The following is a 12,828-nucleotide window of genomic DNA, read 5'->3' on the forward strand; positions in this document are numbered from 1 at the left end:
AATCCCACATGCGAACCGGGGGAGTTGGATGGAACTCTATAAATAGCATAGTGGACATGGCTCTTAGGTATCTTCTCCACCCGGGTTTTGTGTGGACGTGAGGGGGGTAGCTAGCGATGGGGATTGCTGCCTTCCTGTTGTGGCTGGTGGTAATCTCTTGGGATTCGATCAAAGAGGTGGTGGCAGAAGCTTTCAAGATTTGGGGTCTCACATCCAGTATAAGAGTAGGCAGGCCCGATGCTTTTTACTCTAGCTGCAAGGACTCCTTGTTGGTGTGAGTTTGCCGAAAGCTTTGCAGCTTGAGTTTTAATGCTAGTTATAGACAGCTTATGTGCTCAGGGGTTGACAACAAAAGTCCATATCAGCAGTTTGTCGCCAGTCACAATAGATCTTGTAAGGCAAGCCTTCTTTTATTATTAAGGTGTCGTAATCGTGACTACTATAGTTTCGTTTAAGATCAAAGCTTAGCAATCTTGTGCAAATAGAGGCTTTGCTATGGAGGGTCAATGCCTCAAAGTGCTCTTGAGGGTGACATTATATGCACCATTGCATTTCAAACTAGCTGTTGTGAAAGCAAATATTTGATCAAAGCAAGGCACCCTTCTGTAATTCCTTCCCTACTGCTGAAATTTTCTGCAAAGTGCTCTTGAGGGTGACATTATATGCACCATTGCATTTCAAACTAGCTGTTGTGAAAGCAAATATTTGATCAAAGCAAGGCACCCTTCTGTAATTCCTTCCCTACTGCTGAAATTTTCTGCAATAGGAAGCCATGGAATGATCTGTATCAATTAGCTGCTGTTGGGGCTGAATCTATGGCTTCTGCTTTCCCTTGGCTACATTAAAAGACTTGTAGAAGATGCGCAGATATATTTCTAGACCTCCAAAATGTAGGCCTATTTGTGTCAATTTGCATTTTTTTATAAATGGCTTTTATTCTTGTGTTAGTTGGGTAGTAGTCAGCCTACTGTGCTGGTTATTGGCACCATCCCTGCCACTCATATCTTCTTTTGTTGTCCCTTAGTTGGTTATTCCTTCTTTGATTTGACAGGATGCTAGTCGGGATGCTCTTGTTGATTTTCTTACTCAAAAGACCTTGTCTTTATCACAAATTGTAAGTAATCAGCTGTCCATTTTTCAATACAAGCGTTGTTGTCCTCTTGAAGGCTCTTTATGGCCTAATATGGGAGTTGCTGCTACAACATATTGCCGCCGCAGCTCCCCCCCCCCCCCCCCCCCCCCGGCTCCAAATTTTACTTGTATTTTTTTTTTCATTTGCTAAATGCACTTTTATATGTGAATTATCTTTCCCTCTGCATCGAGAAGGTCAAGGAAATGGGAGCGTATTTGACAACAACAGATGGTGCAGTAAGAGCTAGAGGTATCTTTGCCTTCTTTGCATATGTATGCTTATTTCAGGTTGAAAAGATAAAACTGAGCTTTTAGATGTCATTGGACACTGAGATGTGGCATTCTACTGCACCTTAAAGCGTTATTTAAGTATGAGCTTATGTGGTGGAGCATTGGCAAGGATTTGGAAATAAATGAGCATTTTATGAAGATCAATTGCATGCACAATACGAATCTACACCCCAGAAGAAAAGAAAATCAGTTGTGAACCTTTTCTTCAGTTACACAGTTTGTGTATAACTATAACCATACACTTGTGTACACCTGTAGCGTGTGTGCATATGTGACCGTGTGAAGTTATTTGTCACGCACATCCACTACTCTGGTGGGTTGTTGTGAGGTTCTTTATTTGGCTATTAGAGCCAGGGCATACCTTTCAGTGCTGTTCACAAGACATTTTTTTAAAGTTCTTCTCTTGCATGTGAAGATATCAGTTTGGAGCCATTGTACTCAGCCCCATACTCTAGTACAATCAAGCAATAGCTTTTCAGAGGGTGGGAGGCAGGCCATGGGGACCTTGCATTGATGTATTGGTTATGCCGCTGCTTGCTTTTGCATTTGTTATACCCTGCTTGAATGGTTGGCTACAACAAACTCACGAGAAATACTTCATGCATATGTTACGATCATAGGGTTAGCGGATATAATCTTGGGTTAGAAGATGTCACGTGCATCCCGCACTTGGATGCCACGTAGACATTTCTGTATAGAAGGTGCAGGACCTGGGATGGTGAACTGGTCCCATGTGAGCCCAGTCCGGGACGAGTCAGCCAGGGATCCATCTCAGTCGTCCGAGGTCAGGTGTGCGTTGTCCTGCACATGAGTCCAAGGTCAAGTGTGCACTGTCCTGCACATGAAACAGTGCCAGTCCGCGCTGTGAGTCTCCCTCTAGAATGATGTCAGTGGTTCTGTGTATCTGGTATGGTACCGGATGCCAGATCACTGAGTAGATTAGGTTTAGGACAAGGGGCCAGCCCATAGGGCTACCCCGGATCTGAGTGTGGGAATGGGAATGGTGTAGAACCACCCCCACGAGGGCCAGGAAGGCCCAGGCTGAACCCACCAGCCATGGAGGGGATGTAGGACAGCCCTAGGGCACAGATCAGGCAATCTCCAGGGGATTACAGCCTTTATATGGTTGTAGGGCATGTATGGGGCAGCCCATACAAGCTGCCCAGCCTTGGGATTGTGGACAAAAGTGGTGTCCAGCCAATCAGAAGCAGGCGCATCACTTTCAGCCTGTTAGGAAAAAAAGGCAGTATTTTTTGGGGTTTAATTCAGCATTTATTGCTGAATTTCACCAGTCGTGGGACAATAAGCTGATTTTCAGCTGGCCGACTGCTCTTGAGGAGGAGTATAAATAGTGGAGGCCATAATCCCATCATTCATCTCAGTTTTCACCAAGTGCTCAAGTCAATCAAGGGCCAGTCAAGCCAAGGAGATTGCCAAGCAAAGGGGTGGACTTCTGAAGGTCAAGGGCAAGGATTTTCCAGCCAAGAAAAGGTCAAGTTTTCTGTATTTGTTTTCAGATTTACATCATTCTAATAAAGCAAATACACCATCCGTGGTGGGGTCCCTACAGAGGGTAATTGGGACCCAATACTGTGTCCTCTCCATCTTCCCCTTCTCTCTCTATTTTTTGCACATCTCCTTTCAGTTTGTGCGTTAATTCCGTCGCGAAAAGAGTGCTGATTTCTGAGTTTTGAAGTACCGATCCTTCTCCGAAGCTTCCGCATGTTACAGTGGTATGAGAGCCTACTTCAAGGACAAAGATTCAGCAAAGAAAACCAGAAAATTTTTTCGCTCGTGTGGTTGGTTTTTAGATGCCGGTGGACTACCCCTTTCGGAGTGATTCCTGTCCCTCGAAGGACGGTTGGTTTTTAGCCTCCGGAAGTCTCCCACATAGATAGTGGATGGTCAGATTGCGTTCCGTGCACATGAGAATGAGCATTGGTTGCAAGCTGAAATTTCTTCTATCATGAAGAACAATACATGGGATCTTGTGGAATTGCCTAAAGGCAAGCATGCCATTGGAACAAAGTGGGTGTACAAAGTCAAAAGAAATTCTGAGACTTGTGGCTAAAGGCTACTCCCAGAAAAAGGGAATAGATTATGAAGAGACTTTTGCTCCTACTTCGAGAATGACCACAATACGATCAATGATTGCATTGGCTGCACATAAAGGATGGATAGTGCATCAATTGGACATCAAAACTGCATTCTTAAATGGGGATTTACAGGAGGAAGTATATGTAAATCAGCCCATTGGTTTTGTAGTTCCTGGTGAGGAACATAAAGTATGCAGGTTACGCAAAGCATTGTATGGGTTAAAGCAAGCTCCAAGAGCTTGGTATGATAAGATACATGCTCATCTAACCAGCCAAGGTTATAAGAATAGTCCAGCTGCTGAAAGCACATTGTATGTGAAGAAAAGCGATGCCGATATTCTCATAGTCATCTTGTATGTAAGTTAAGCAAGTATTGGATGCACAAAGGCACTCAGCTTTTGTGAATGATGCATTGGAAACTGTTGCACTAGAATTGGGTGTTAAACCAAGAGAGATGTGTAACTATTCGGCCCTCTTCCTAGCTCTTTTCACATGATGGAACCTGTGCTCGGATACTGGACAAGTAGATGAAGGCATGTGAATAAGGACCATGAAGTTGGCTCATGGAAAAACAAGGAAAAGCAAAAAGTCAAACTGAGTTGACTACAAGCCAAGGGCACCATTGGCAAGAGGCGACTGAGCCTGATCAAAAAGCTAAAAGCCGCTTTTCCAAAAAGCAGCTCTAGGGCCTAAAAGCAAGACCCTGAAGCTAGAAAAGCAAAATTCAAGAACTTTGATTAAAGATGAGTAATATTTTTATTATCAAAAGTCAAAAAGGCAAAAGCAAAATGAAAAAGTGAAAAGCAAAAGATTGGCCCACTTTTGGCAAAAAGCAGTGCCTCCCACAAGTGTAAAAGAAGCTTGAGATCCTCTTGAAGATCATCAAGCGTGTGGAGACTCCCAAGAGCAAGGAGACCTTCATCATCATCTTCATCTTCATCCTCATCACCCTCTCCACCCGCCAGTTTGTTGGGCTTTTCAGAATGTTTCAGAAACTCCTGATTTTTTTGGTTTCTCAAAAAGAAAAAAGTTTCTCAAGGTTAAAAGTTCCTATTTTTTGGAACTTTAGCAATGCAAAATTATATAGAAAAAAATCCGAAACCTTGGCGTTTCTTAGCCAAAGGCCGAAACGTTTTGCCCTGAAACCTCAAAAACCCCGAAGTGTTTCTGGTGACTATGCCGCAAGCGGGAGTAGAAGGGACAGAGGTGGGGGCAAGGATGGAGTAGACGGGTTCAACAGCGCGAGTTCAGTCTATTTGCCAAGCTAATCAAGATGAGTAATATTTTTATTATTAAAAGTCAAAAAGGCAAAAGCAAAGTGAAAAAGTGAAAAGAAAAAGATTGGTCTGCTTTTGGCAAAAAGCAGGGCCTCCCACAAGTATAAAAGAAGCTTGAGACCCTCATGAAGATCATCAAGCATGTGGAGACTCCCAAGAGCAAGGAGATCTTCATCATCATCTTCATCCTCATCACCCTCTCCACCCACTAGTTTGTTGGGCTGTTCCTCTCTGTTGCTTGTGCTGTCGCTGGTCAGCCACTTGCCGTCGGCCACCGCTCGTCTCAGTCCTTGCTCCGCCGTTGGTCAGCCATCTGCCCTACCGGCCTGCACTCGTCTCTTTTGCCTGCGCCACCCTGGTTACCTGTGTATTTGTCGGCTGCCAACTAGCCAGCTAGCCTGCCAAAAGCGCTCCTACCTTGCGAGCCAACAAGCCAAGCATCGCCAGCCAGCTCGCCAACTTCGCCTGTAGGTTGTGCCATCGGCATCAGTCCCTCCATTGCTTGTGTGCCGGCCACTATTTGAAAGTACCCGCGCCACTGCATCGGCGTCGACACTCAGCTTTTGAAGAAATTGTGGGGGGTTGTTTCCTATAACTAAATTTGACGACTTCCATACTTTTGGGCTTCGAATTCCTCGTCGATTACACACATCCATTGTGTGTCTTATTTACGAGCTTGGAGATTTTCGATCTAGATTTGGATATTGGTTACTGGTCTAACTCGGTGAGAGATTCTTGTGGGTCATCCCCGTGGTATGCTCGACATCAGGGATCTTGTGCCTCGACATCAACTCGGACCCAGATTTCTACATCGACATATTTGTTTGATTTTGTATTTATTGATTGTATTGGTCCTGGCTTGATAAGCTCGTGGATTCCTGAAAGGGGGCGTGGCCTGTTCCTCGCTCAGTGTGTGTATTGTGCAAAGCTTCCTAAACCCTTCTCTCTTCCTTTCTCTATCTTTATCTCTTGGGTACGTGGTTGAATCTGTCACGACACACCTCGTTTGGCTTACAGATGGCACTATCTATCACCATTTTGGGCATCTCTAGAATTCATGTGTTTGGATGGGTTTTGGATGCCCAAAAGATCAAGAATGTACAAGCTTTGGGAATGGGGGATTATCCAATATAGAGGACCAAGTGTTCGTAGCATGGTCTAGGCACTCGAGACGGTTTCTTGGACATAGAAATGGGCTTTGGAGCTCAAGTGTCAAGTGGAAAGTATGCATGGCGAACTCTTGAGGATTTTGGGAGAGATCGAGCAATGAAACATGTTTCTACATGAATGGCGCTTACATGTATTTCTCATGTGGTGGAACACAAAGAGACCATTGCCTAAATTTTAGGGAAAGTTGTTATTTTTGGCAATCTCCGATGGAATTTCCGTTCGTGCCATTACCTCCGGAATTCAGCAGAGATTGAGGATTGCCAAAGCGCCATTGTGAAATTAGCTATCATCTGGGATATTTTTAGAGTTGAATATTGTGGAATTTTTGGCCTTTCGATTTGGGACATGTAGCAAACAAGAGGATAAAAGTGAGACAAGTGTTCTCACACTTGTCAATTCAGCTCTAAACATGGCATTGTAGCATTTTCTTGCTTATTTGAACATGAGAGTTATCATGGATGAGCCACATGGGCTGGTCTACAAGTTTATGAGCTCATGAAGGATGGGCTGGTTTATGTGCTTGTGGAAGAGCCATATGGGCTGTCATACAAGTTTATGCGCGTATGGAAGAGCCATGTGGTTGTTATACATGTTTGTGCGCCTATGGAAGGACATGCTGGATTAGCCATATTGGATGAAGGACATGTTTATGGTTGTATATGGATAATCCGGCATCTCCCATGGGGAGAGTAAGGCCCTCAAAGCTTGTACATGTTATTTCTCCTTGGGTAATCAAATTCTCCAAGGGGGGGTTCAGCCCATTCCGGCCTCAATGTGGTGTTATATGTGCAACTTTTATTTTCAGCTTTGTGGATTAATGGTTGTGATTAAATGCTGAAATGTTTAATTGTGCTCATGGTCAAGCGATGCACATCCACTCCCGTGCTTCTCGGGCGAGTTACATTGGTATCAGAGCATAAGGCTTTCTCATTCTTATGTGAGAACGATCTTGTTAAGGTGCATACTATGGCCATTGGTAGGATTATATATAGCAGTACCAGGTATAATGGAAAGTGAACATTATGTTTTCTTTGAGTCTGTGAGGAGGTGTCTATCTTCTATCTTTGTATTATGGAAGCTGCTTCTCAAGCTCAAAGCAAGCTATAACGGAGTTCTATTTGTTTCATGGCTTCATGATGTTTTCGGCAAAGAAGAGCTAAGTATTCTTTGAGGTTACAAAGCTATTACTTTTTTATTCTTCATGGTTTGTGTTTTGAACACCTAACTCTTGTGTACAAATGCAAGGAGAAGTGTTGTATTTTTTTCTTGAATGTGTTTAAGGAAAAATTCTTTTCATGGTTGAGAAACCTTGAATCTAGAGATTATCTCTATTGTGAGCATGATGCTTGAGGATTGCAATATATGACATGGTTATATATATATATATATATATATATATATATGTATGTATGTATGTATGTATGTATGTATGTATGTATGTATGTATGGTCATCTTTTGCATTCTTCAGTTTGTTGGCTTTATGGACCTATGGCTCTCTTTAATGGCTTGAATTCTTTTCAAGGTTCCCTTTATTGGGATGGATTATGTTTTTGACTCCCTTTATTTGGGATACATTGGACATATGAAACTCATGGTTATATCATGGATTGAAGATTTATATTGGCGGCCAAAATGCCTGTAAAACTATTGGTGGCTGAAATGCCTATAAACTATGTGTAGCAGAAATGTTTATAGAGCACCAGGATATCTATGCCTGTGAGTGATTCTTATTATGTTACACACTTGAGTCCATCTCTTTTCCAAGGGGTGTGGTCAGAGTACCAACACGGAGTGCAAGTGGTAGAGTGGACATGATGCCTGGTTGGCAGGGGACTTATGTAGCCAAGGGTCATGTGGACTGACACCTTGTTGGCAGGGGACTATGTCTACGCCAAGTGTCAGTAGACTGATATCTGGATTTATGGGACTATTTTGTCTCGCCTATTTACTTGGGACATGATTATGATATTTGGACTTATGGGAATGTTTTGTCTCGCCAATTTGTTTGGGATATGATGTTGATATTGGTATTATGGAGACTTATTTAGTCTCGCCCATTTATTTGGGACATGGATTCTTTCAGTCATATTGGGATCACTATTTCCCCATACGGAGGCCAATGTTCATCTCACCATACGTGTGGATTCGTCTTGGGATTGTGAGAGGGCAATTCAATGAACACTCCACCATACACGTGGATTCGTGTTGGGCATTGATATTGGTTATTGAGACACAGTTGGCTCTTGTGCTTGTGTCTGGCATATCTTCCACGGACTCCTTGCCCATTTTTTTGGGGACATGGTTTTATCTTGGTATATGGTTTGAAGCTTTAAAGTTAAGATAACTTTTAAGATGGGGGGAATGTCACCATTTTGGGCATATGCAGTATTCATGTGTGTGGATGGGCTTTGGATGTGCAAAAGATCAAGAATGTACAAGCTTTGGAAATGGGGGATTATCCAGTATAGAGGACCAATTGTTCGTAGCATGGTCCAGGCACTCCAGACGGTTTCTTGGACATAGAAATGGGCTTTGGAGCTCAAGTGTTTAGTGACATTATGTGTTGATAATCATAAAAGCCATCCTTTTCATAGATTTACGCAACTGTGAATAGTTGCTGTGAGGGCAAAAGGACGAAAGAACCAGATGTGTGAGAGATCAGAGCAAATCAATAGAGCATGAAATGGATGAATGAATATATGTATAATGGTGAATGTAATCCAGTACAAGAGTGCCTTTTTATGAGGTACTGAAGAAGTGACTCTGAGAAGTAGATTGGCGATGAAGCAAGGTTGAGAACGAAGGCGCGTGTCGGGGACAGTGGTGGCACTCCGTGTGAAGTAGAGGTTGAAGGCTGCAAAACGCAGGACTGCAGTAAACGCAGATGTGTTGCTGAATACCAAGGGAGCACGCCAGCTGCAGTGTGGTTTGGAGCACTGATGCTCGATGATGAATAACCAGGGAAGAATGTATGCATTGAAGCTTGATGATGTGGGCAGAAACGCTGCTGCTGGAGTGTCGATTGATTAGCTGCCTGTAGCCGGGCTGCTGCTGTGTGCAAGGGGTAGAGCTGACGGCTGCTTGATCAGATGCGATGGTGATCAATGTGGTGATGGTTCAGGTGGTTGTAGAGCCGACGACTTGATGGGGTGTATGGAGAGGAGGGGCAGCATGCTTATATAGTGCTGGCCCCCACAAATACCAGGTTGGCTGGCCTTGTTGGCCAGCCAACCCAACCTGGTAAAAAGGCCCTTTTTAGGCCTTTGTAAGGCTTAAAAATCATTTTGGGCTGGTTGTCACACACTCCCTCTCAGGCCAAAAAGGGGACCATGAGAGAAGATGATGAAGATGGTAATTGGGTGAAGAGGAACATGATGAAGTATTTGGCTTTGGGTAGGTTTGGTTGTTGCAGGTGTAGATCATTTGTTCGTCTCTTCGTCTTATGTAGAGTCTTTTGAGTTTGGGCTGTACTGGATCAATGTCACAATGCAAGAGGTTTTCACATGCATGAACATGGGTTTTCATTCACACATGCGTCCCACACACACAAAACAGAATGCGATGCAAAGGGTATGCAAGATGGTAAATGCTATGCATAGGGTTTTCACACGAGCAGTGCTCTCATGGGGTTTTCATTTACTCATGCGTCCTTTACAACAATGATGGATAATAAAAATGGTGAGGATGGTCCCCCTCTCAAGATGCTGAAGGTAATGGTGGAAAACTGATGCCGATCCGCTCGCGCGAAGATGCTCGAGGATAGGCCGATTGACGGACTTTGTAAGAATGTCAGCATGGTTGTCCGTCGTAGGAATGTACTGGAGCCTGATGGTACCAAGCTCAACCTGTTCCCTGGTGAAGTGAAAATGAACACCAACATGCTTGGTACGGTTAGAAAAAATAGGATTGAAGGAGAGGGCAATCACACTTTGACTGTCGACATAGATGGTAGTAGCAGTGTCCATGGGAACGCGTATCTTCTTAAGAAGCTTATGGAGATACATAGCCTTAGCGGTGGCGTCATAGAGGGCCTGGTACTCGGCTTGAGCGGAAGAACTTGCAACAGTGTCTTGCTTCTTGCTAGACCAAGAGAAAGAGCCAGATCCAAGTGAGTGGAAATAACCACCATGTGTGTGCAATAGGAAATGTCAGGTCTAGAGTTAGTGAGCCATATGAGTTTCCCAACCATTTGGTGGTAGGCTCGCTCTTCATGTGGCAGTGAATCCTCTTCCTTTGTAAATTTGATGGTTGGATGCAATGGGGTAGCCACAATGATAGCACCATTAAGAAAATAGGAAGTGATGAGTTGAAGACAATACTTTTGTTGTGACACAAAGATACCATTAGGATGTTGGACCACCTCCATGCCAAGGAAATATTTGAGAAGACTGAGATTAGTCATCTCAAACGTTTGTCTCAGCTGTGCCATGATATCAACAACTTTGGCTTGATTTGAACTAGAGATGATAACATCATCAACATACAACACTAGGTAGTACACCATCCTGAAGGAGATAGCACAGGCTGAAGCATAAACAGTAAACATATGAGAGAGTGCAAAGGAGATTGAGAGAGTTGGACAAGATCACCTTTTATAACAACAGTAAAGCTTTACAATGGCAATGGCCAGCAACAACTGAGTGTTGAACTATGTGCAAGGGAAAATGGATGAATGAGTGAATAATGGGGAACTCCTTATATAGTGATGTAGGGACCTGGCAGACTGCCTCTAGGGCTGGCCGACTGGCCCTAGACAAATAAATAGGAGAAAATCCAATAAAATCCCAGATAAATAGTAAAGCCCCAAAACACTGAGATGCAGAATTCTAACGACCCCCTTTGCAGCTCATAATGTGCAAGAGTCGGAAGAAGATAAGTCGATGAAGATGCAACCATGGACTCTGCAGCACCGCAAATACTGGAATCACCTTGGAGAGAGCACCCACCAACCTGTTTCCTCGAAACAAGATGCCACCACGAACAACAAGGAACTTTGCTTGGCCACCACGAATTCCTACACAAGTGTGTAGTGAACTCCAAAAATAGATGATGAGCTGCTAGACACATCACGCCCATTATCCCCAACAGTGGACGGAACACATCATGTTCCAAAAGCCTTGAACAATGAACTTGGAACAGATCCAGTTCATGATCTCTACTATACCAAAGATAACCATGTGCTGCCGTATGTCTAATGCTTGGAACTCCGAATCACGGTCCCCATTCACGAGTAGGTGGAGCTATAATCCAAAAGTAGGGAGCTAAGATCATCAAAATCCAATTGAGTGGATGGGACCTGGCACCGCAAAGATTGAGAAATCACATCATAGTGTGGAGGAAGCTTGGTGGGGATAAGAGTAGCCAGCTGAGAAGAGGACAAAGTAGCATCCATAGCTAGTAACTGGTCATGGATAACCTTGGCCTTCAAGAGAAAAGATTGCATGGAATTATTTTTAGGAAATAACAAGTCGTAGAGCTGCCCCTGCAAGGTAACTGTCCTCATCGATGAATCTCGTGTAAAGAGATCCTCCAATTTTGACCATACTTGATGAGAATTGGTGAGAGTTTGCACTGCCGGTGAGACCTCCTCGGTGATGGTTTGCACAAGCACAGAATGCGCCTTCGAGTCTCGATTCTCCTAGTCTTGTAATTCCACAGCAAATTCATCCTCCTGATCTTGAGTCCACCGCCTAGAGTTTTGAGGGTGCTTGGGCTTCCTTTCAATGCCCTGAACAATGTCCCACAAACCCTTGTGGATGAACCAGATCCGCATCTGAAGCTTCCAATGAGCATAGTTGGGTCCTTTCAACTTGTCATCCTTGTTTGTATGGGGGGGAGCCATATCCACAGCAACAAAGGACAAATCTCAGCTCTCAAACACTTCTCTCAAGTGCTTTCCAACGAAGCGAGGGAACAATCAACCCCCTCTCAAAGCTGAGAGAGATAGAGGCGTGACAGCAGCAAAATAGTCCAAGATCCACCAGGAACCTCCTAGGGACTCGTGGAGAAAGAAGACAGTGTAGAACCACTTGTCTGGCAGGACCACGAGCAAGAAACGCACAACCAACAGATGTTGTAGAAGAAAACGCAAAAACACTTCAAAACCTGCCTCTGAAGAGCAAAACACAGACTTTAGGGCTGGCCGACAACAACTAGAAGAGGGCTGGACCAGAAACGCACCAAGGTACTGAAATGCAGCTACTATATGAGACTGATCTGCAGCCGGAGAAGCGATGGAAGCAAAACGCACAGCAAAGTGGGCAGATTTGCAGAGTTTGGAGCAACCTGGACCTAAGCGTATGATACCATGAAGGAGATAGCATAGGCGGAAGCATAAACAGTAAACATATGAGAGAGTGCAAAGGAGATTAAGAGAGTTGGACAAGATCACCTTTTATAACAGCAATAAAGCTTTATTTACAATGGCAATGGCCAGCAACTGAGTGTTGAACTATGTGCAAGGGAAAATGGATGAATGAGTGAATAATGGGGAATTCCTTATATAGTGAAGTAGGGACCTGTCCGATTGCCTCTAGGGCTGGCCGACTGGCCCTGGACAAATAAAGAGGAGAAAATCGAGTAAAATCCGAGATAAATAGTAAAGCCCCAAAACACTGAGATGCACAATTCTAACATATCCCCTGATCTGTGTGGATATAGATATTGGGATCACAGTGGGATGGTCGAAAACCTTGGTTGCGTATAAATTTGTTGATGTGATGATACCACGCTTGGGGGGTTTGCTTAAGCCCGTAAAGAGCTTTATGGAGGCGGAAGACTTTGTCCTCATACTCGGGGAGCGGGAAGCCCGGAGGTTGGTCAACATAGACTTCCTCCTCGAGAATGCCATTGAGGAAGGCAC

The 12,828-nt window shown here is 44.0% G+C and overlaps 1 protein-coding gene across 6 annotated transcripts in view; it reads left to right on the forward strand.

Annotated features, from left to right (window-relative positions):
- MET18 (ARM repeat superfamily protein) overlaps positions 1 to 12,828 on the forward strand; it is a 101,894-nt gene that overhangs the window by 2,534 nt on the left and 86,532 nt on the right. For 4 of the 6 annotated variants that reach the window (XM_086819646.1, XM_086819644.1, XM_086819645.1 and 1 more), the window contains exons 2-3: positions 1,052 to 1,114; positions 1,327 to 1,381. The exons of the other annotated variants lie outside the window; for them this stretch is intronic. In XM_086819646.1, the coding sequence (XP_086675772.1) occupies positions 1,052 to 1,114; positions 1,327 to 1,381 (118 nt within the window). The remainder of the gene's footprint in view (positions 1 to 1,051; positions 1,115 to 1,326; positions 1,382 to 12,828) is intronic. 6 annotated transcript variants of the gene reach the window in all.

The sequence above is a fragment of the Cibotium barometz genome, chromosome 25 (assembly GCF_041138505.1).
Source record: "Cibotium barometz isolate CiBa-2024 chromosome 25, ASM4113850v1, whole genome shotgun sequence".
Lineage (NCBI taxonomy): Eukaryota > Viridiplantae > Streptophyta > Polypodiopsida > Cyatheales > Cibotiaceae > Cibotium > Cibotium barometz.